This window comes from Thalia democratica, chromosome 4 (assembly GCF_965202585.1).
Source record: "Thalia democratica chromosome 4, ktThaDemo2.hap1.1, whole genome shotgun sequence".
Taxonomy (NCBI): Eukaryota; Metazoa; Chordata; class Thaliacea; order Salpida; family Salpidae; genus Thalia; species Thalia democratica.
The window spans coordinates 77,605,600-77,631,840 of NC_139168.1; the positions used below are offsets into that span (position 1 = coordinate 77,605,600).

At 24.4% G+C, this 26,241-nt stretch overlaps 1 protein-coding gene across 1 annotated transcript in view; it reads left to right on the plus strand.

Moving 5' to 3' along the window:
• The first annotated feature begins 386 nt into the window (after positions 1-386).
• The window catches only part of LOC145833644 (kelch-like protein 41a), a 60,521-nt gene continuing 34,666 nt past the window's right edge, over positions 387-26,241 (plus strand). Inside the window, exons 1-3 of the mRNA XM_082940789.1 lie at positions 387-561; positions 652-804; positions 24,139-24,405. Of these exons, the coding sequence (XP_082796915.1) occupies positions 387-561; positions 652-804; positions 24,139-24,405 (595 nt within the window). The remainder of the gene's footprint in view (positions 562-651; positions 805-24,138; positions 24,406-26,241) is intronic.

Here is a 26,241-nt window from a genome sequence, read left to right on the forward strand (position 1 = left end):
AAGACAAAAATGGGAAAGTTACAAACGAAGTTTTAGAATTGGAAATACCTAGTTTTAACGTGAACAAATTTCCTTCAATGGTAAAACCACATTGCTACTTAGATTTAGTTAGTATCAAATCTGATATACTTGCTATTTGCTATTGTGAAGATCAAAATAAAAACTTTGATTTGTCAGCTGTACCTGTTGAAATTTATCCTGAAAAAACTAAAGCTTGGAATTATCAAAATTTGAAAATGAAAGAACCGACTTGTTTTTGTGTTAGTTTATTCATGAGTAAATTAATTATAATTGGAGGGTGGGATAAAAATAACTATAAAAATGTCAGTTATTGTTACACTTACGACATCAATAGTAATGCATGGAATGATATAGCAAATTTAAATATGGCAAGAAATTGTGCTGCTTGTACAATTTTTGAAGGTAGGATTGTTGTCACAGGAGGTGAAAATGATTTGTCTCCGTTGAAATCAGTAGAAGCATATGATCATCATGAAAACCAATGGACGTATTTACCTGATATGATTGAAAAGAGACGTTCTCATGTTGCAGTTAGTATGGGTAATAAAATCTTTGTTATTGGTGGAGAGAAAAGTATAAATTGTGAAGTATTTGACTGTTGTTCGAGAAAATTCATAAAAATAAATTCAGAAATTGAAGTATATGGTTTAGAAAGATGGTACTTTGATGCATTCAGCATTGGCAATAATATTGTGATATTTCTGGATACTCAAGAAGCTCATACTGAAACAATTGTTTACTTGTATGATGTTGATAAAGAAAAATGGGTAAAGAATCAGTATGGTTTTAATAAAAACAAGTTTGTATCAAATTATGTTAAGTACTACACCTAATGTTTAGTATACAGGGAAAAAGTAATACAATAACATTAAAAATTAGTAAAGCTCATTTCTTTATTTTTGATTTATCTTTTTAAAGTGCAATTTATTTACATGACAAGTTTTAAAGTTTTTTTTTAGTTTACTTTCTTTTCGTATGTTAACAAAGACTTTTTTTTTATTTTAAGTTTCAGTTTCTGTTATAGTAATTTGTATTAAACCAAACTATTTAGCAGTTATGGCATTTTTTAAACCAGTGATTTTGAATAACTGAAGTTAGTTAAGACAATAATTTTGAATAGTTTTTAGTTTGGTTATTTTTGACTTTTGGATAAAGATGTTTATTTTTGTGCTGGTTTAACGTAGCTTTAAAATAAAATAATTTTCAAAGAAAAAATTAAAAAAACATCAAAAAATGTTTGAGTGTTACTAGAACTCATTTGTCTAAGTTGAAATGTTAAAATGATAAAACTCAAATAATCCAAAAAATCAACGGCGTCTATCTATCAGGCCTAAGCCTGGACTTAATAAAGCCGTAAGCTCAAACTAACATAAATGTTTAATCATACCATTTAGATAATCAGACAGCAAGCCTTCGGAAAACTGTAACCTTTTCGGTTGCCAACGACTGACTAGTTTTCATTTAAAAATCCTGGGTATCAATCTACCTAAGGCTTGTGGTCCGATTACCGAAATGGTCAAACATTAAGTTAACTTTAGCTTGTCTAACAGCACACGTGCGTCCAGGCTGAGTCCTGATTAATTTACAATGACGTTTTCTTTAGCATACCAGCTGTTAAGTTAATGTGATAATAAATATTACACGGCAACTATTCAATGCTGACGTCACTGACCAAGTTAGCAAACCGCAACTTGATTGTAAAACAACATTTTGTTGATGACGACAGCGAGTTTTTCGATTGTGACTGACTGATGAGTCCTACAAGCGTCTCAGTCTATCGAAGGCTTTTGGTATGATGATCGATTTGGTAAGATCAAACATTTAGTTAAGTTTAGCTCATATATAAAACAAAATAACTTTTATTATACGTGCTTTTACTCAATAATTATAGAAAAACAAATTAGTTAAAATAATATGATACATAAAAGATGTTAATTGAAATTAAAAACTATATCAATTATAGAATAAAGAGTATGTTCAATAAGAATTAACAACTTTAAAATAATATCTTTTCCAACACTTTTCTTATAAGCTAAAATATAAAAACAGAAATTTTTTTGATATAAGTTACATCTATTCTAAAGTTTTAAAAATAAAAAAATAATATCAATATTTTTTTAAACTTGTACAGTTTTCTTAGCATACTGACGACACCCCTACTATTAGGTTACAAATAATTTTATATAAATATATGTTATATTACAACTAACAGTTAAAAAATATTCATGTTATTTGTTTATAGCACAAATTTGCCGCTTCATAATATTATATAGTAAAATACGGTTTTATTATTTTCATATATGAGAATTACAACTTCAGATAAATAAAGTAAATGCTTTATTAGAAAAATAATCAAATAATATCAATCGTTTTAAATCGTTTTCGTTAAAAATGTAACAAGACTTCATGTTAATTAATTTAATGTTAACAAGTAAACTATAATACTAAAAAAGAAATTAAAAAAAAAAGTATTGAATAAAACATTGTTTAAACTAAGTTAAGTTTGGATGTCATAAATGTATTTTGTCGCTAAAAAATTAATTCTATAACAAAAATGCAAAGTAATTTTTAGATATTTTTACTACTTTTTAAACATTTTTTTTGATTGTAAAACAATATTTTGTTGATGACGACAGCGAGTTTTTCGATTGTGACTGACTGATGAGTCCTACAAGCGTCTCAATCTGTTTAAGGCTTTTGGTCTGATGATCGATTTGGTATGATAAAACATTTTGTTAAGTTTAGCCCATATAATAAACAAAATAAATTTTACTTTATATGCTTTTAATCTATAATTATAAAAAAACATATAATAAACAATTATATGATACACAAAAGAAGTTAATTGAAATTAAAAATTATATCAATTGTAGAATAATGAGTATGTTCAATAAGAATTAACAACTTTAAAATAATATCTTTTCCAACACTTTTCTTATAAGTTAAAATATAAAAACAGAAATTTTTTTGATATAAGTTACATCTAAGGTTTTAAAAATATAAAAAAATATCAACATTTTTTAAACTTGTACAGTTTTTTTTTTGCACATTGACGTCACCTCTACTATAAGGTTACAAATATTTTATATAAATATAGATTGTATTACTACTTACAGTTTCAAAATATTTATGTTAGTTGATTATAGCACAAATTTGTCGCTTCATAATATTATATAAGAAGATATTGTTTTATTATTTTAATATATGAGAACTACTTCAGATAAATACAGTAAATGCTTCATTAAAGAAAATCAAATAATATCAATCGTTTTAAATCGTTTTCGTTAAAAGTGTAACAAGACTTCATGTTTATTAATTTAATGTTAAGAAGTGAACTATCTTACTAAAAAATAATATAAAAAAAAATTAAGTACTGGATATAATATTGTATAAATTAAGTTAAATTTGGATTTCATAAATGTATTCTATCGCTAAAAAAATTAATTCTATAACAAAATGCAAAGTAATTTTTAAATATTTTTACTACTTTTTAAACACGAACCAGCTACACATCTAAAAATATCTAATATGTATTAAGATAAATTTTTAAATGATAAGTATATTTTAATATTTTTTTGTTTATATAGTCAAAAAATTAGTTTTACAAAAAGTGTTCGAACTAAAATATAAAACAAAACATATATCAAACAACACCAAAACATATGTTAAACAAAATTAGTAATCTAAATAAGCAAAGTGAGATTTTTATAATTTTTTTTAGCAGACATTTTATGAAACTTCTCCGTTAAAGAACTAGGACTATTAAATATACCATGGTCTATGACAAAAATTATGTTTACAGTTGTTCTATTTCTTATTATAAATATATTTTATTAATTGTTTTTTAAAAGTTTTATACAATGAGGTCGACGTTTTTAAAGTATTATTTATCGCATTAAAAAACATTTTTTATAAGTTTCTGTGCAAAATTATAATGGTATCCAAGCAGTTTTAGAATGGATCTACAGGTTTTTTGATTTAGACAAATGTATTAAGTAACTTTTTTGACTTTTTTAACAAGCTGCAACGAAGACTTGCTGCATACGAGCTGTAAAAAACATTAAAAATTGCTTGTGAGTTTTATTTCAACTTTAAAATAAAAAATTATAAAAAAAAAACATCAAAAACTTGTGCAAAAAATTATAATATTTGAAAACATCTTAATAATTATCAAGTACAAAAAACAAGTATAAAATTAGGTATTCAAAAAATTTTCGAAATGAATTAGGTTAGATATAAACTAGATTAGGGGTGGGCAACGTTTTTCAATCAACGGGCCAGATCTGGATAAATTCAGTCTTTTGAGGGCCGGAGCATTTCGAATTAGTGATTTACCGGATCAAGTATCTCAATCCAGCCAAATAATGAATTTTTAGATTCGAACCCCACTAAAAACTAATTTTAAGTCGAGATACGGATCCGGTCGGATTCTAATGTAAATAAAAGTTTTGGAACTGGCCGGAATCTAATTTTATGGATACAGTTTATCACTTTTTTAAATCCTTCAAATTTAAAAAACTTTCTTAAGTCTGACAATTTAAGATGTAGATTGAGACTTGTCAGATGTTGTAATAATGTCTATAAATATAATTGACATTGTAATTGACAAAGATACGTATGTATAACAATAAAATACTTTGATTGGTGTAATTTTACAATAGATATTCCAACAAATTTCTAACAACCAAAATATTAGGACAAAGTAGTGTATTAGTAATATGTAATAGTAATAGTACACATTAATTTAAAAAGTAATTTTTTAGCAATTTTTTGAAGTCAAATTCTTACAGTTTTGTTTTGTAAAAATATGATACAAAGTTTTATACAACTTTTGTAAAATTGACCCTTTGCGGGCCTATAAATTCGCTATCGGGCCATTCATTTTAATTTGCGGGCCGGATCTAATTAATGTTTAAAAAACGGTCGGGGGCCGATCATTTTCACTCTACGGGCCGCATCCGGCCCGCGGGCCGTACGTTCCCCACCCTTAAACTAGACAATAAAATTTAAAATTGTAAATTGTAAATTGACTAGACTTAAGTAAAGTATTTTAATTATAAGTATAATCTCAAAGTTATGGTTAACTAATGATAACTTTAATTATATAGTCATATATTTAAAGTTAACTCAAACAACTATGTCTTTTTTTGTTAGTTAAAGTAGTTGTTTACTTGAATAATTGCAAAACTAAATTAATATTAGTAAAAACGGAAATTTTGTCTTTCTAGAATTGCTTTACTACATATGATGCGGGTTTTTAACAATTTACTTAACTTAATAGTTTAGCTTTAAATTTATTGTTGTAGTAAGAATGATGTTATAACTAAAAGCGTTTTAATGATATAACGATAGTTGTAATAACTGTTTAACTGATAAAAATATATAGACTAGCACCCGTTTGTCATTTGTTTATCAATCTAACGTGTCCAGTAAAGAAAATAACCATCAAAAACAGTAAGTTCGAAAAAATTATAAAAACAGCTGCAACATAGTAGTATACTTTTTGAAATATTACATTAATAGCTATAACTAATATAAAATTTTAGAATATTATCTATTATCCAAAAACTCAAAATAACAAATTGACTGCATTTTTACACAAAGTATACATTGTTTTCCAAAATAATTAGCTTAATAATTATTCTGTTTTAGAAAATTTTATTTTACTTACTAAAATTATACATACCTTCTAAATGTTTTTATGTTGTATTTAATGTTAGAATAAGTTTATTTATTTAGACTTGTATAGCTAAAAAAATACATATAATTTATAGTTGTTATTAGTTGCTATTTAAATAAATGATAAGATAACATTATGTCTTAATTTGTTTAGTATTTTTTCCTTTTATTGTTTTTAAAGATAAACAGTACCGTTTTTTTAAGTTTATGTATTTTTTGTATAAACTTAAAATGATATAGACAGAAAAATATTTGTAATTTAAGATTTAAACAAAACGATTGCTTACCAAGTTCAAATATATAAAACACATATCAGAGACATTGTTTATTATTGACTAACTATTAAATTCAAATTGCATATTCAAAAATTATCGCTCTTTTAACTGATACACTATATAGTTATGTTTACAATCTGTAACTTTTATTTAAAGTTTTATTTCTAGCAAAATGTTTATGATGCATGATAAAAACAAGTCAATTCCTTTTCATGTATCAAAAGTTTTGTATGAAAACAGATATTGTAACCAAGAAGGCTTCAGTATTTTGATTTGTGGAGGAAAAGACAGGAATCAAAAAACAACAAAAAAAAGTTTTAGAATTGGAAATACCTAGTTTTAAAGTAAAAAAATTTCCATCAATGGTTAAATCACTACTGTTTAGCTACTGTCAAATCTGATATTGTTGCTGTTGGTAATAGTGTAGAATTCGTTGGAAGTTTTGATGAGTCAGTTGTATTTCTTGAAATTTATTCAGGTAAAAACAAATCATGGACTCATTAATATATAAAAACTGAGGAAATATATTGCTATTGTGTTGGATCATTCTTGGGTAAATTGTATCTAATTGGAGGATTTAACGATAGCAGTGATAAATATCTTAATTCGTGTTATACCTATGATATTAATAGTAATACATGTAATCAAATAGCAAATTTGAATTTAGCCAGAGAATGAACTTACAGTTTTTGAAAGTAAAATTGTTGTTACTGGAGGTGTAAATAATTGGACTCAATTAAAATCAGTAGAAGCATATGATCATCATGAAAACAAATTGACATATTTACCTGATATGATTGAAGAAAGAAGTGATCATGCTGCAGTTAGTATGGGTAATAAATTGTTTGTTATTGCTGGATAAGAAATTACAAATTGTGAAGTATTTGACAATTGTCCGAGAAAGTTCACAAAATTTAGTTCAAAAATTTGTCGCGCATTAAAAAAATTGTATTTCAATGCATTCAGCATTGGCAATAAAATTGTGGTGTTTCAAGATTTTGAAGAAAATCTTGCAGAAGTATTGTCTACTTATATGCGGTTGAAAAAGGAAAATGGTTTATTATTCAGTGTGATTTTACTAAAAACAAATTTGATTCAAGTTATGTGAAGAACTACACCTAACTGTTAGAAAACAGTCCGTGTAAAACAGAAACAAAAAAAATTATAAGGCTAACTACACTTTGAGTTATACTTTTAAACTATAACTTATTTCAATATTCAGTTACAAATTTTTGTTATGATAGTTTTACTTCGCTTTTGTTCATTAAAAAACAATTTTGTTAAAAAATAAGCAGTTTTTTTTTGTTTTCCAAAGAATAATAACAAGCAAAACAACTAAGTTTTTCAAAAATTTTCCTAAAACTAACTTTGAAGTTAAATATGTTTAATCTTTATCATTTAAACCAAGTGAGTCTATTCCTTATGGATAAATACTTTAATCATTGCTTTGCAGCCTGAAACTCTAAAAAATAATTAAAATTGTGAACATCCTACAGAAAGAAAATGAACTAACTTAAAGGTGATACAATAAAATATAAGTCATAAGATCACTTGTTGAACAAAGTTATTATATTTTAACTAGAAAAAAATATTTAACTTTAATTTATTGATTAGAAAATTCTAGCTAAAAACTATTTCGTGAGTTGATGATTCTTTTGAGGGCTACGTTTAGGTCGTAGCACGAAACTTACCATATCTTGGATTTATTAACTCTAACCACAGCGGTTTTCAATAAGTTTGATAGTCACTATTTGCAAAAAATATAATTAAGTAATTAGTATTTACACTTGTAATTGTTCAAGTACGTAAACTAGGTGCATACATTTAACTAAATTTAATTTTCTTTGTTTATATCTTTTTATAGAATATCAAAAATTTTATTATATTGTTGTTAATCGTGCAGTCGAATTATTGTAACGATGTCAATTTGGTTTTACGGTATGAGTTAAAGTTTGATATTTTAATTATTTCAAATTATTTTTAGTTATAATAGCTGTATACTTACATTTTTTTTAATCTAATCATTTCAGTTATGAAGTGGAGTTTTGTAAATTAATATTAATCTTATTCTAAATCTTGTTTTATATTATGTTTAATTGTATAAATTTAACTAACAGCCGTGGTCGGCAAATTGAGGCCCTAAAAGCCTTACAAGTTTATCTTACGAAGTTCAGAATATAAGTGAAGAAAGCTTAATAATTAATTTTAATATAAGTAAATATTTATTTATAATTTAAACGCATGTATTTGTGGGTGACGTTTTTAATTTATTTTAATCTCAAAAAAACTTCTTTTTTTTTTGATGAACTCATAGAATAAATAAAAGAGTCTAAAGATTTTTTTTTTCACATCATGTTAATAGTGTTGAAATTTCAAAATTTTTAATTTAGTCAATGAAATTTTTTATTTATTTGCTGCAATTGCAATGCGTTTAACATATCATCAGAAAAGTAATAAAGTTTGGTAGCAAGTTTTTAAAGAATACAAAAATGCACATTATGAAGTGTCAAATTAATTTGAACAAATTTATGTCCTTACTTTATGTACAACTTTTGTACAACTTAGTTCAAGTTTTATTTCGTTTTGTTCATTGTTATTTTAAGTATAATTTTTGCTATTTTTTGTTAGTGCTTTATATTTATTGTTTTGTATCTCTTGGTTTTGAATAAAGCAAGCAACAGAAACTTCACACATATGTTAAAAAAACAGGAAGAGATATTATCTATTTTATACCAAATGAGTCAAGAGGAACTGTATAAAGGTTGTTCACTTTAAAACTAGGTATTTCAAATTCTAAAACTTCGTTTGTAATTTTATCAGTTTTGTCTCTTCCTCCACAAATCAAAATACTGAAGCCTTCTTGGTTACAATATCTGTTTTCATACAAAACTTTTGGTACTTAAAAAGAAATTGAGTGGCTGTTTTCATGCACCATAGACATTTTGCTAGAGATAAAGTTAGTCTAAAATCAGACTCTTAAATTGAACTGAAGTTACTGTGAACAAAATTATGAGACCTATCATTGAAAACAAATATTAAAAAAAAAAATTCACTATAACAATATGCAAAGTTTTATATAACAGTATATAAGCTCAAAAATTTTATTAATTCTATACAATATTCATCATTGTTAAGTAAAAATAAATGTTAATACTTTTGACTAAAAATTGCTAAGAAGTATTTCAATATACAGTGGTTTATCGAACAAAAACGAAAAATTGCTTAAAAATTTTTAGTTCAAGGAATTTGAAAAATAAATCCGGATCTGGTTCCGGCGGATTCTAAATTGAAAAAACTATTCGGATCCGGGTCCAGCCGGATCCTAATTTAAAATTAAAGTCCGGATCCGGGTCTGGCCGGACCTGCAATTGTGGGTCTGGTACATCACTAATATTTTTGCAAGTTCTCATAAAAATATTAATCATACACTTTTATAAATTATTATTTTTAAGTCAATTTTAGCTTGTGACGTCATTAGGATAATTAGATTTGCATAAAATTTAAAACAAAAAATACGATTTTTTGCAAAAAACTGCTTTGAATCGTAGCTTAATAAAACCAACTATAAGTGTTGCTTAAAAAGAAGTTATTTAGATTTTACAACGAATCACAATTGTACCTATAACAGTTTGTAAAGTTTTATTAAACATAAGTTTTAAACTATGGTTGAGGTAATGATAACTGTCGGATAAACTACAACTGTTATTTTAAATAATTGGATTTTGAGAAATTATTTTAATATAATGAGTCTTATTTACTATTTTCAATATAATGCAGCATTCGGACAACTTCCTATGAAATAGGCTGATATTTTCTGATTTTAATTAATGATAATTAATTTATACATTTATTTTTTCTTGAAAAGTCAAAAACAGTAGTCCAACTATCGGCAAAATGGAAATTTAAATTCACTTATTCAATTTGATTATGTCAAATTAAAAGCATTGACACAAATTTTAGTTTTTAGTACAAATTAGCATACATGTACATTGTAAATAGTCTAAATCAAAAATTATGGTTAAAAAAAATTCCCATACGTTTTGGTAAAATAGAAAAAATTTTAATCATCTTTGATTTGTTTTAAGATATTAAAAAGTAAACAGCTATAAGGCTATGAGAGTCTTTCAAACAGTTTTTTTTATTTTCATTTTCTTAAAAAAACTTTTATACTGAGAACACAAGAGTAATAGTTGTAGAAAAACTAAAATTCTAACAACAAAAATTAGACAATCTCGGTCTATTTACAGTAAGTATACATAAATCAATATATGATTTTACTACTATGCATTGAAAAAAGTAAACAATTTATATAGTAGTTTACCAAAAACTTTATTTAACTTTACTTAAAATGTATGTATTTATTTTTTTATTATCTACAGAAGCAAGTAGTTAGCAAAGTTTGAACTTTAAATCTTCTTCTCAACTTACAATTTTATGTATGTATTAATAACTTTTAGAACAAATTATCATTAAGAAACTCATTTCTATTTTATGCGTGAACAATAAATTGGTGGGAAAATACTTGCTGTTCACTTTTTTATTAAAGGTTCTAAATCAATTAATTTATCAAATTTTTTTATAGATACATAATTCTTACTTACATCTACTTAATTATGGTTTTTTATAGGATGGGTTGATTTCAAATAATTTTCGATAAGTACAATGTTATGAAGCAATATTTCAATTTAAATTTTTGCCTTATAAAAAGGTTATTCTTTGCACAAAACTTCATTTGTTTATGCTATATAACTTATTTTAAGGTTAGTTGAAAAATGTAGTAATCCAGTCAAGCGCAGTAATTATTAAATTCGTCAAATAAGCTTTTTTGTTTAATACTATTCTTTATAAAACAAAGCAATGCTTATTAAAAAAGTCTTATTGAACATAAGCCAAAGAAAGCAACCGAATCAAAAGTATGAAACGAAACTTGAAAATAATTAACTAAAGTTAGTTTTAAAAATTAGCTTAAACGGAGATAGGAAGATTTAATAAACTTACGTAGTTATTATTATAAACGCGTTTCTAAAGTTTTTGAAAACGAGGTGTATTTTAAAAGTACTTAAGTGTAGTACTTAACAAATCTTGAATCAAACTTGTTTTTAGTGAAATCACACTTTACATTTAACCATATCTTTGTATCAACATCATATAAATAGACGATTGTTTCTGTAATAGTTTCTTGAAAATTTTGAAACACTACAATATTATTGCCGAAGCTATATGCATAAAAACGCCATTCTTTTATATCAGAAACTTGAATTTCTGAACTAACTTTTGTAAATTTTCTGGAACAACTATCGAATACTTCACAATTTGTTGTAAAATCTCCACCGATAACAAACATTTTATTACCCATACTAACTGCAGCATGATCAATTCTTGTTTCAATCATATCAGGCAAATACTTCCATTTGTTTTCATAATGATCATATGCTTCTACTGATTTCAATGAACACAAATCATTTTCACCTCCAGTAATGACAATTTTACCTTCAAAAACTGTACAGGCAGCAAAATTTCTTGCTATATTTAAATCTACTATTTTATTCCACGTATCACTATTGGTGTTGTAAGTGTTACAAGAACTAATACTTTTATAACTACTTTTGACCCACCCTCCAATTATGTACAATTTATTCATGAATGAACCAACACAATAATAAGACCGTTCGTACATTTTAATATGTTTATGAGTCCAAGTTTTATTTTTTTAGAATAAACTTCAACAGGTACAGCTGACAAATCAAAAATGTTATTTTGATCTTCACAATAGCAAATAGCAAGTATATCAGATTTGATACTAACAAAGTCAAAGTAGCAATGTGGTTCTACCATTGAAGGAAATTTATTCACTTTAAAACTAGGTATTTCCAATTCTAAAACTTCGTTTGTAATTTTCCCACTTTCGTCTTCACCTCCACAAACCAAAATACTGAAGCCTTTTTGGTTACAATATCTGTTTTCATACAAAACTTTTTGTACTTTGAAAGGAATTGACTTGTTTTTTTCATGCGTCATAGTTTTTTTTTTGTGTGAGATAGGTTAAAGCTAAATATAGGAAATTAAAATTAAACAAAACAAATTATAAAGAAAATTATAAGATGTATTAGTTATAACAAAATAAGTTCTTTAAAAGGATTCATTATAAAAATATGCCTATTTCAAAATTTTAATATTGTAATTAAAATTTATATACATCGATTCTAAATAACAAGTGCTTCTTATACTTTACTAAAATTTAGTAAATATTTTGCTTCTTAATTAAAAAAACTTTAATTTTATCTCATAATATTAATCTTAAATTACATTAAAACATAAAGTTCTCAAAAAAATACTGTTTATTGTAAATAACAATAAAAGGAAATGTATTAGTAAGATTGTACCTATTGAAAATATAAAACAATAACTAGATCAACTAAAATAAAAATATAACTTACTCATAGGTTGTAAGTACTGAAAAAAAAATTTCACTGATATTATATATCAAAAAACATATTTAAAAAGCGTGAAAGTATTAAGGTAAAAACGTTAAACAAAAGATGATGTATTAGTTTATGTTATTAAGTACAAATAATTTACTTTTGACAACTTGATATATTAAAGATTTTTTAGTCGATTAGTTTAAAACTTTGTAGTAAATTCAAACTAGTTTATCGCTCTAAGTCTTATAAAGTAAACAGTGTTTTGGTCAATAAGCTTATCAATTTTAAACAAGCTATAGATGAAAGTAGTTACTTTATATTTATTTACAGATAGATTACTGTCATGTTTTAGTACTATATTGAGTTTCTATTAATTTCAAATAAAGTACGTCACATTTTATAAGTAAATTTTTAAAATGCAACAAGTTATGATGTTTTTTAAAACAATTAATAAGTTTAAAGTTAAGTTAAACATTATTTTGAAAATACAGCAATGATTTACATGTTCGAAACTTATTTATGAGTATTTTAGATATACATTTAAACCAGTGGTCGTCAAGTTGATTTCATTCTGTGCACACTAAACTGAGAAAAAATAGTTCTGTGTACCCCTAACCTACGTAGCTAGTGGTTTAAACAAGTAAACAACTTTAATTTTATTTACAAGGATACTGCATTAATTCTTGCCCTTTGTTGTTATTACCTATTTTATTTATTTATGGAAAACTCCCACAATATTAATAAAGTTGTTTTGTTCAAATTATTTGTATTTTGATTATTACTTTTTAAATTACGTTTAATTCTTTCTTTAGGAACCACAGAGAATATAGCCATTCTGAAAATTCTTACAGATATTAAGTGAAATCCGGCCAGGAGAGGTTAAACTTACATTAGTTATTCTAGGAATAAAAATGTAAACGATTAAATAAGATCTTAAGATTAAATTTGGGGAAATAAAATTTTATAATTAAGAGAAAAGTTAAATTGAGTTTATTACTAAAAAATTGTTTCACGCTAGATCGATGATCACAAGTAAAAAAGTAAATAAACTGACAAGTTGCAATAGACAAACGCTTTATATAGTTTTATATGAGTAATTAGTTGTTTAGGTAATTAGTTAATTAATTAAATTTTAGAAATTTTCAGCAAGATAAATTATCATTAACGTAAAATACAAAAATAACAAAAAACAAAATACAAAACAAAATTATATAATGAAAATAAAGGTATTTAAATTGAACTTAAATATAATAAAATAAGTCTTCAAATAAAATTTTGTTAAGTGTCTACATTTTTTCACCAATTCTGAGCTTAAATTTAAAAGCTTGTTGTTGTCTGTAAATAAAATTTCGAGTCTCTCCAATAATAAACTAAAATATAATTAATTAATTACCTAAACAACTAATTACTCTTTTAAAACTATATAAAGCGTTTGTTTATTGCAACTTGTTAGTTTATTCACTTTTTTACTTGTGATCATCGATCTAACGTATAAAAATTGTTAAGTAAAAAACTAGATTTAACTTTTGTCTTAATTGTATAAAGGCTCCTTAAGTGTGAAGCTCTCTAAAAATTTATTGCTTTAACCTCAATGGAAATAAAAAACTTACAATTAAAAAAGGTTATACAAAGTTAGTATTTTGGCAAAGATAATTTTCCTTTTTTCGTGTATTAAATAAAACTTGGTAGTTCTTGTCAACTAATAATTACATTTTACCACACCTAGACCGCTAAATAAAAACGTTGCACACGCAATATTTAAACAGCAAAAACATTTCAACAACTAAACTAGTACTTAATGACTAAGTTCTACGTGTTTAATTTCTATTTATTTTTTGTTGTATCTTATTTCAAACAAACAAAAAACCGAAAAAAAACACATAAAGCAATTAAATAAGTTGAGTTTATTGAAAGCTGTGTTTTTTTTAATTACCAAATACTTATGTTAAAAAGTTGTTTTTACTGGACAAAGTAGTAATGCTTCTTTTTGAGTAAAGTTAAAAAGTTACAAACAACCAAAATTATGTTAAACTTGTAATAGGTAAAGCAATTTCTACAAAATCAATACTTGTTAATCATCTTAAGATTAAACTTTAAATTACCTAGGATTTATTTGTTTGGTTATTTAAAAAAAAAATTTTTTATTAGACTAAAAGTGATCAGACTTTTTTAGTTTCAGTTTTACAGAAACTTTTTTAATTTTAATTAATACTAATAAAATTAATTTATTTATGTAACAGCTTAAAAGTGTTAGTAAGTTTGTTAGATCTAATTATAGCTTTATTAGAATCTACTTTATCAAAGATATTACTTTGTATTTTGATTTACCTCTACATTATTTGATGATTATGGATCTAAATAATTGCAAAATTTAATATTTTGTATCATAAAACTAATTCATACATTCATAACTAAGCAAAAAATTTAAACTTTTAAATAACCCTATTTACTAAACTTAGTTATTTTGGAACCGGTCTAAATTGCACGAAGACAAAAATGCACAAGGTTACTAAACTGCACTAGGGGATTAAATTGCACAAAGCAAAAATTGCACGATGGAACAAAATTGCTAGAGGAGCAAACAATTAAACAGCTTAAAATCGTAATCTTGTTTTACAGCTTACGATTTTATTTTTATTTTTTTGATTTAAAATTAGCTAAGAATAATTACCACTAACATATCCGTGTATACAAAACTAAAAACTTTTTAGTATAAAAAGAATAAAAAGTACAATTTAAAAACTAAGTTTGAAAGAAACACCATAACTTTGTATTAAAATTTTATTTATAATAAATAACTAATATTAATATATTATTAACTAGCCTCTTTTTTCTTTGGGTATTTATCAATAAATTCAAAATATAAGTTTTATTCTTAACATGAGTTCTTGAAAATTAAAAACGAAAAACTTGTTCAAACTATTAAAAAATAATATAACATTTATAAAAAACAGATTTATTTAAGAAAAAGTATACAAAATTAAAATATATAAATTACCTACAACTTTTACTTCTTTAAAACATTTTAAGAACTTATGATTTACATTTTTTGATTACATCACTATAAACTTTAAATACAAATATAGTTTCTAATATTAAAAACCGTTGTGGTTAAAAACACTTATACTTATTAAGAAATTATAACATTTAATTTTAAAATTTAAATGAAAAGGTAAATATGAACATCATAACCTGTTTGAATATCTACCTTTTTTACTAATATATTTTAAACTAATTTTTTTCATCAGGTGTATTTAATTTGTAAACTTTTACATTTAATTTCTGAAATTTTTACTTATTACATAGGACATTTGGTTTATGTTGTATTTAGAAAAAATTAAGAATTCTTTTAATCATGCTATAAAATATTCTAATAAGAAACTAACGTTAGTTATGTCATATATTACTTTTCACCAATACAATTATTCGCAATAACTTCAGATTAATAATAATTAAGTATTATATTACGAAGTTCTAACACGTTAACTTTTAATGACACTTTTTCTTTTTTTTTTTTGCTTTATTGTAACAAAGACTCAAATGTAGTTAATAACATAAGTTTTGTTAAATAAATAGGAAACGAGATAATTAAACTTAAAATTGTCAGTAAAACAAATAAGTATACTAAATTAAACGAATACGGTGTCAAAGTTTAACTCAAATGAAATAAAACAAACTTTACTAAATTTAATTTTACAGTGTTGTACGCACGTTTCAATTGTATTTTTACATTTCGACATAGTATTTAACAAAACTTAATCCGAACCTATCTTCAGTAAAATCACACTTAACATTCAGCCATTTTTCTTTTTCAACATCGTATAAGTAAACAAGTGTTTCTTGTTGAAAATATTTCTTAATTCTTTGAAACACCACAATACTGTTTCCGATGCTAAATGCAGTAAAACAGAAATGATAACGAGACGATTTTATTTCTGAAGCGATTTTTGTAAATTTTCTTGAAAAACTATCAAATATCTCATAATTTGTATTTTTATAACCACCAATGACAAACAATTTAATACCCATACTAACTGCAGCATGATGACTTCTTTTTTCTATCATATCAGGTAAATATGTCCATTTGTTTTCATAATAGTCATATACTTCTACTGATTTTACTGTCGACCACTTATTAACACCTCCAGTAACAACAATTTTACCTTCAAAAACTGTACATCTACCACAATCTCTCGCTATATTTAAATTTGCTAATTTGTTCCATGTATCGCTATTGATATCATAGGCATAACATAAACTAAAACTTTCATCACTGCTTTCTCCGATCAAATACAATTTACTCATGAATGAACAAACACAATAGCAAATATTTGTTTCAATTTCTATATACTTGTAAGTCCATATTTTATTTTTATCAGAATAAATTTCAAGAAATAGAAATGGTTCATTTGAATCATCGAATTCTTCACTACTACCAACACCAAATATATCAGATTTGATATTAACTAAATTTAAGTCGCAATGCGGTTCTACCATATGAGGAAATTTGTTTACTGTGAAACTAGGTATTTCCAATTCAAAAACATCGTTTGTAAATTTTTCATTTTTGTCTTCTCCTCCACAAGCCAAAACACTGAAGCCTTCTTGGTTACAATATCTGTTTTCATACAAAACTTTTTGTACTTGAAAAGGAATTGAGTTGCTTTTTTTATACATCATAGACATTTGGCTGGAAAATAAACTTTAGTTTAAAAACAAAAATTAAAATAAAACTAGACACATTAAGAACAGAACCTTATAATGATCAGTTTAAAAAGAAATTATTGATAGAAAGAATATATATTTTCTAAAGCAAACTAGTAGCAGTTTTCAACGATTATTTTACAACTTGATGAAAAATCTATGGTTTTTCAAATGTTGACAAAGCAAAAACAATATGGAAACTGATAAATGGTTTCCTATTTAAAAAGAAAACCCTTAAAAATTTAAAATATATTATTAACAGTTTTTTAAAAGTTTTTGATCGACTAATTTAAGATTAAAAGTTTTCTTTTTTAAATATGCTTGCTTTTGTAATAATATAGTTTTTATAAAATACTTTTTTTTTACCAAAAAGACTCATAAAACTACTTAATTTTTACAAAAAAAAAGCTTTTCTAGATAGATTTACAGGTACCATATCTAAAATTCAAAGTATGTTTGACAAAAAAACATATGAGAAAGCCTTAAGAATAGTCAATTTAATACAGCTTAAAACATCAATAGACAGATTCTTAAAAAAACATAATAAAAAAAGAATACATTACAATCCACTACTAAGCAAGTCGCAACCAAAAGGTGTTTAAATTTAGTCTAATACATATCCAAAAACTTGAAAACTTAAAAATTACTTAGCAGGAGCACCATTAAAGTGAAATCTCTCATTATGTAGACTTAGTTTTTTGTATTCAAAAGTATCTTTTTTTAGTTCAAAAATAATAACGAATTGATAACTACTTAAATGTTTTGAATTACCCTAAAACTTTTTTAAATATAATTTTACTTGATCTTTAAGATTGAATTTAAAGTATCAAGAAAAATGTTCAAATTTGGTTATTGCTAATAAGGTTTGATAATAATAAAGATCCTAAAAAGATTTCTTGTAATATAATAAAAACAAGTTGCAAGTTAATAAATAAATTAAGTACTTTGTAAAACGTTATTAGTATTTTCAAAATATCGTTTGTTAATAGAAGTTTAAAATAAAAGTTAATTACCTGTTCATTTTTTAGACTTTAGAACTGTTTAAAAAAAATACCTATTACTGTTTCTACTTGATAAATTGATAATTATTTTAATACAAGATAAACAACAACATAAACTGTTTATTATTTATTAGCAATTTAAGGTTTAAATAAACAAAAACTTTTAATTAAAACTGTTTCAAATTTTGTGGTAAACTGAAAGAATAAAATAATTTATCTGTTGATTACAACTAGATTTATTTGCTATCAGTAAATTAAAATTTTCTAAATACTTTACTAAACTATAAGGTAAACCAAAACATAGCTAAATTAGTATTAATTTTATCTTTTGTTTACGTGTTTTTAGCAAAAATTTAAATAGATATAAAGTTTTGTATCAAAAATAAACCTATATACGTCAAATAGCACTTAATTATTTTAAGTTGTTAGATATTTTTCAGTAAAGTGAAATAAAAAGTTCAATATTAGTTGCATACAATAATTAATCAATGCCTTATGGAGTTTATGAAAAAACATTTATATATCAGTTATATTAAGTTGCTAACATTTTAAATTAAATCACTAAGAATAACTAAAATATAAAACAGTAGCGTTAATGAACAATAAAAAAAGCAGATAACGAAACTTGAAATTTTTTTTTTTAATTTATTAATGAGCAGCAAAGTACTATTAATAGCTTTTAAATTAATTTCTTGCGATAGAAAATATACTTATTTCTAAAAGATATTAAATAATATATATATTGAATTTTTAGTTTGTAAAGCATATTAAAATAGTTAATAAATCTAAAACAAAACAATTTAAGTTGTCTATTTTACTTTATTTCAAAGAAAAGTCATCATAGTCCTTTAAATTGCTTTAAAATTGTAATATTAAGACCTTTTTTCATATTAAGAATACCTAAGCTACGTTTTGTTAACTTTAACAACTAAAAGTATTTCAATTTAATTATATTTTAACTGATAGTTAAAATAAAAGTTTTAATTATAACTCTTAGATAATTAACGATTCAACGTTTGTCAACGTCAACAAATGAAACAAAAATGATTGTTTTAAAAAATATTGATTCACAAATAACCTAAGTGTTTTTGAACCTAGCCGTAATGAACAGTTTTATCATAACTTATATTTAAAACAGTTCTCTTAGCAACAACTTAAAATAATTAGCAGTTCACACATTATAAACAAAATACTGCTGTTGGTATAATCAATTTTAAACAGCAGCAGTTTTCTCGGTTTTTATTTTGTTGACGTCACTTAATTATTTGAATCTTGTTTTTTTATAATAGATTAATACTTATAGCTATGTTATTATTTTAATTTAACTTGAAAATGATAAAAAAAATAGAGCATTAGAATTTCGGTACCTCTTTCAGCACTTATATATATTTTTTTTTTATTACAACAGATGTTCTTGTGCTAAAACTTTATTTCAACTAACGGCGTTTCACTGCTTTCAAATAAATTTAAGAACAGATCTACGGAGTCTATAAAATGTTAACACACATTAGAAAAAAGCATGTATAATTATGTATAGTATTTATCTAGGTAGTAACTATAAATGGACTTTATGGTTTAAAAACAAAGTTTGGGATAAAAGCATAAAATTATAAAATTGTCTACAAAAAAAACAAATTTAGATTAATTTAGATTAATGTCTGATATCGGTTTTAAAATAACTTTAGAAGTAGGAGCGCAAATAACGAATTTTTTAGATGTTACTTTAAATTTATCTAATAATACTTACCGTCCGTACCGTAAACCGAATTCTTTATTAAACTTTATCAATATTAATTCTGACCACCCTTATCATGTAAAAAAATGCCTCCCGGTAATGACACAAAAACGTCTAAGCACCCTCTCTTCGAATGAAAAGATATTTAACGAAATAAAAGCACCGTACGAAAATAAATTAAAAAATCGAGGTTTTAAATGTAAATTAAAGTATGAAAAATTAGATGTAGATAAAAAACGCAAAAAACCGCGTAACCGACATATAATGTGGTATAATCCTCCATATTGCTCTTCAGTTAATATAAGCTTAGGTAAAGAATTTTTAAAGCTAGTCGATAAACACTTCCCCGATAGCCACTTTTATAACAAAATTTTTAATAGAAAGACAGTTAAAATTTCTTATAGTTGCATGAGTAATGTTAAAACTTTAATACAATCGCACAACAAAACAGTAATTTCAAATTTTAAAAATAGACATATCAAAGCTAACACAAATAATAACTCTAGTAATAAAGTTAGTAATAACGTAGATATGAACAATATTTCTAATTATACTAATCAAATTAATAATAACAGTAATAATTTTAATAACAGTAATAATAATGATAATCCTAATAGTAAAAATTTTAATTATAGTAACAATAATGTAAAACATATTAAAACTTTAAACATTAAAGATATAAGCTATAATGATAACTTTAATATTAATGATAATGAAAATATCCATATCAATAGTATTAACAATAGTGTAGATTATAATAATCAACGTATAACTAGAAGTATTTCTAAAATGATAAAAGAAAACTTAGAACAAGTAAGTGATAATAGCGCTAAAAGTATAAGTAAAATGCATAACAATAAAACTATAAATAAATATTCAAAACCAACTAACCCTAATAGTAATAAGTTAAGTAATATGCCTAAAACATGTAATTGCCGTAAACTAAACAAAGATAACTGCCCATTAAAAGGTAATTGTTTAATTAAAAATGTAATTTATAAAGTTAAAGTTGAAAGTAAGGGCCCAGATAAAATTTATATCGGAAGTACAGCAGGTAGTTTCAAGGATAGATATGCTAATCATAAACATACTTTTAAAAATATAAATAAAAAACAAAGCACGCGTTTATCGGATTATGTCTGGAGCTTTTTTCACAGGTACGGTAAAAGGCCAAACATGGAGTGGAGTATTGTTTCAAAGATCAAACATGCATCCAACGGAGTAAGTAGAATTTGCCCAACTTGCAATACAGAAAGAGCAGTAATTGCAGCAGAAGATAAAGACCTACTTCTGAATAAGCGGCAAGATTTATCGAATATCTGTCCCCATAACCGACGATTCTACTTTAAACAACTCTGTCTATTTATGTACTAATTTATTTCACAAAACTCACATATACTTGCAAGTTTAATACTTCATGTTTTTAAGCTGTATAAATTATTGAACAATTTGTTAAAATTATTATGATGTAACATTTCTGCACAACTCAATTTAATTTTCATTTTTAAAACCTGCCTATTCTTAGAGCTTTTTGAGGTTAGTGCCTACTTTTATTAAATTTGTTTTTTTTGTAGACAATTTTATAATTTTATGCTTTTATCCCAAACTTTGTTTTTAAACCATAAAGTCCATTTATAGTTACTACCTAGATAAATACTATACATAATTATACATGCTTTTTTCTGCTTTTTTCTAATGTGTGTTAACATTTTATAGACTCCGTAGATCTGTTCTTAAATTTATTTGAGAGCAGTGAAACGCCGTTAGTTGAAATAAAGTTTTAGCACAAGAACATCTGTTGTATACATTCCGATAAGCTTAGCTTATCAGGATCTCCAGGATTTAACGCCTTATAACGTTACATCTTATATTTTTTTTATTATGTATCTATTAAACAAAACTTTTTTATTAAATTCATTTACAACTGTAACTTAATTTTGAGTTTAAAAAAAATTAGTTGTTAATTTATTTAACATTTTGTATTTCAGTGAGCTTTTTAGACATCTGTTGAAAATTATTATAATAACACGTTTAGTCAATGAATACTGTAATATGTATTTGTTTTAACCAAATATTTTTTTATGTAATAAATAACCTGGTAAACAACTTCAATGAACCAATTTATAAACAAATTAAAATATGGCATATATACTTCCACTAATTTGAAAAGTACTTAAATTACAGCATACTGTTTAAATTGTCAGTGTTATATTCCATAAAACTATTTAACCAGATTGCAATTAATAAACATATTATTAATTGATATGATTTAAAAACTTTTTTTAAATCTTTAAAAGTCTAAATTTTTATAAGACAAAGCTAATATTTGTAGATATATTCAAAAGAGTACACAACATTTATTTTAATTTTAAATTATATCAATAAGTTTTGTTTCGACCAATAAAAATATTTCTAACTGTCAAAGTTCAGGATATTTATAATTAAAAGACAGTATTCGCCTTATAAATACAAAAGACTATTTGATTTTCTGTAATGAGCAATCACTTATAATGTATTTTTATCATAAAAGATTATGTATCTGGATATCCTCATTAACATACTAGTAAAAATATAGTTTTTAAATTCAGCACTTAATCATTTTTTTCTGGCTTATAGTGTAAAAGTGATAGTTATCTAAAATTACCTACACTAATAAATAATTATATTCTCAGGATAGTAATTGCTGAATTTTGTGTATTGTATTCCAAAAATTGAATTTACTTTATTTTTCACAAAATAGTTTACACAGCTCTTCACATATTATACACAGATTATTATAAAAAAAAGTTTTTAATACTTTTATGTTTAACAAGAAAGTTGTAAACCTAAAACCATTAACATAAGAGTTTTTTTGTACGCAGTTCTTTCTTTGTTTTATAAATTTCAAAACGTCTAGTATATTTTAAACAATTTTTTGTAAGAACTAAGCAAAATTTTGTGTGAATAATTTTTTTAATTTATTTTGTTTAATATTTTTTATATTATTGTTTTTATCGGTTAACCTATAGAGATATTAACAATTTAGTGAAATTTTAAGTTTTATAAACTAACTTAGAAGGTTTATGGATATGGTTTAGACAAAACTAACCACCTACTTAAACATTGAACTTTTCATTAGTTCAAAAACTTGATAACGTAATTAAACTAAAAGAGAAACTAAGTTCTAGTAAATAATTCTAAGCAATGCTACCACATCATATAGATAAACTGGTAGTGTATTTAGCCTTCTAAAAATAATAATTAAAACGTTTTTCTTTATTACTAATAACCTTTAAGATTAGTAACAAAATATGACAACAAAATTTTCAACCAAAACGTTAGAGAAAAACTAAATACTTAAATGTTAACTAAATAACTTAAAAGCAATCAAAGTTATAAAAACTCATACATACAAAAGATTAAGTCTTCATTTTCAGTTGTATATGAATAATTTATGATAAATATAAAATAAGAGAAAAGAAGGTATTATAAGTAGTTTGCTTCATGTAAAGTTTTAAGCGAGACTAAAATGTATTTAAGTTACACTGAAAAAGTTACTCCATGACAGATAAACAAGCTGCTCTGTAACTGCAATGAGTTACATTCTCTTGAATTTGTAGCTGATAAATACTGGCTGCATTGAAATATATGTTATAAAGTATATTAATTTTTTCGTTAACTAAAGGATTTTAGGAGAAAACTATACTTTATTTATTAAAACTTAGTGGTGTACAAATCTACAACTAAAAAACATTTCGTGCACCAAGTCGATAGTCCTGACGTTTAAGCGCTTTTTATGTCGTTAGATAAACAATACTTTTGAAAAAACTATATTCTTACTAATACATTTGATTAATATTTTGACATTAGATTGATGTATATTACTGTTTTTAGACTGACTTTTTTCTTCAAAATACCTATGATGCATGAAAAAAACGAGTCAAACTCATTTCATGTACCAAAAGTTTTGTACAAAAACAGATATTGTAACCAAGAAGGCTTCAGTATTTTAGTTTGTGGAGGAAAAGACAAAAATGGAAAAATTACAAACGAAATTTTAGCATTGTAACCACCTAGTTTTATAGTGAGTAAATTTCCTTCTATGGTGAAACCGCATTGCTGCTTCAATTTAGTCAAAATCAAATCTGATATATTTGCTATTGGTGATATAGCAGAACTAAATGAAAGTTTAGATGACGAGTCAGTTGTATCTGTTGAAATTTATTCTGAGGAAAATAAAACTTGGACTTATCAGTATGTAGTAATGAAAAACCGGTCTTGTTATTGTGTTAGTTCTTTCATGAGTAACTTATATCTAATAGGAGGATTGAATGTAAACAATGATGAAAGTTTTAGTTCGTGTTACACTTACGACACCAATAATAAAATACTGAACAAAATAGCAGATTTAAATGTAGCAAGAGAATGTGCAGCTTGTACAGTTTTTGAAGGTAAAATTGCTGTTACTGGAGGTTCAGATAATTGGTGTCATTTGAAATCAGTAGAAGCGTACGATCATCATGAAAATAAATGGACTTATTTACCTGATATGATTGAAAAAAGAAGTAGTCATGCTGCTGTTAGTATGGGTAATAAGTTGTTTGTAATTGGTGGAGTAATTAATACAAATTGTGAAGTGTTTGATAGTTATTCAAGAGTGTTTACAGAAATCTATTCAGAAATATTTGCTTGTTTAAAAGGACAGTACTTTAAAGCCTTTAGCATTGGTGAAAATGTTGTAGTATATCAAAATTTTAGAGAATCTCTCACACAAACAGTTGTTTACTTATACGATGTTAAAAAAGAAAAATGGTTAAATATTCCGTGTGATTTTACTAAAAACATGTTCGAATCAAGATATGTAAAGTACACTTGAATTTCAGTAGCTATAGGAACAATTGCAAAGAGAGTTGTTCATTTTAGAAATTTTGTTTGGGTTAATCGTAAATATCTTTTTAATTTGCTCTCAAATATTTGTTTTGGTTGCTTTGCTTCGCTTATGTTCAATAAAAAAGGTTAATCTGATAAATAAGTTTTATTTTGTTAAGTAAATATAAGTATAAATTAACACAGCTATTTAATGTCTTTATAATTAATAAAGCATTTTTTGGATTACTTTATTTTTAACTAAACTTAAAATATTTGTTTTATATAATCATATGTAGTTCATTGCAAAGAGCAAACTTTTAGAAGGCAATAATAAAAAATGAAAATTCGCTTTTCAACTAATAACTTCTTAATTATTATTTTAGATAGACGCATTCTTAAGAAAAACTTACGGGGTTATTAAGAATATGTTGATATGAAATATGCATCATAAAATCAATACACAAACTGTTAATTTTAAGTTATTTTTCCTAAATTATGTTGTAGACTGTATTATACATGCACAGGTTAGAGATAAGTTAAACTATAACTTTATATCATTTTAATATAAATTATTTCTATTTATATATTTTTAATTATAATAATTTAATAAAAATTAAATCGTAAGTTGGAAAAGATGATTAAACATTTAAAACATTTAACAGTTTTCTTCTTTTGCTAAAACAAAGACTTACTTTCTAATTTTAGTCAAGTTCTTAAAAGTTTTTCACAAACAATAGTTTAAACTGATTTAGTATTTTAAATGGATAGTAGTATAAATATAAAGTAAATTATATACTTACTGTAAGCAAAAAAAATTATTACACTTTTTTTGTTTAAATTTTTGTGCTTTTACAACTATTGCTAATGTGTTTTCATTTAAAACTATTTAAATAAATGAAAACGAAAAAACTTGTTTGAAAGACTCATAGTTTAATAGCTGATTACTTTTTAATGTTTCAAAACTAATAAAAAATTATTTTTAAATTTTTCTATTTAACCAACATATGGGATTTCAACAATTTTGTTTTTTTTTCTTTTAATCTTAGTTTAACGTTTTTGGAAAGTATATATGTAATTATTATTTTTTGAAACTAGAACTTATCTAAATACATACTTTTAATTTGACATAATGAAGTTTTGTTTAAATTTAAATATACCGTTATGTTTTCAAATTGGCTTACCTTTTGAACAAAAATGATATGTATTAGTCATTTGTCATTAAATTAAACCAAGGTTTATCAGCCTATTTCCTTTGAGAATCGGTCGATGCACTCATCATAAAACAAATGTTATCTACAAACCTAGTTATTCAAAATAATTGTTGTAATCCATACATATTATTATTCAAGTTATTATTTTAATCATTAAAATCAAACAAATTTCCTAATATTGTTCGTAAATCAACATTAGTGTGAGACAACATAGGAATATTTCAAATTGTACAAAAATTAAAATAATATTTTTTTTTTGCAACTTTTGAATCATAACTTACTAAAACCAATAAACTATAAGAAAACTGATCGTTGCTTACCAAAAGTTATTTAGAAGTCGCAACT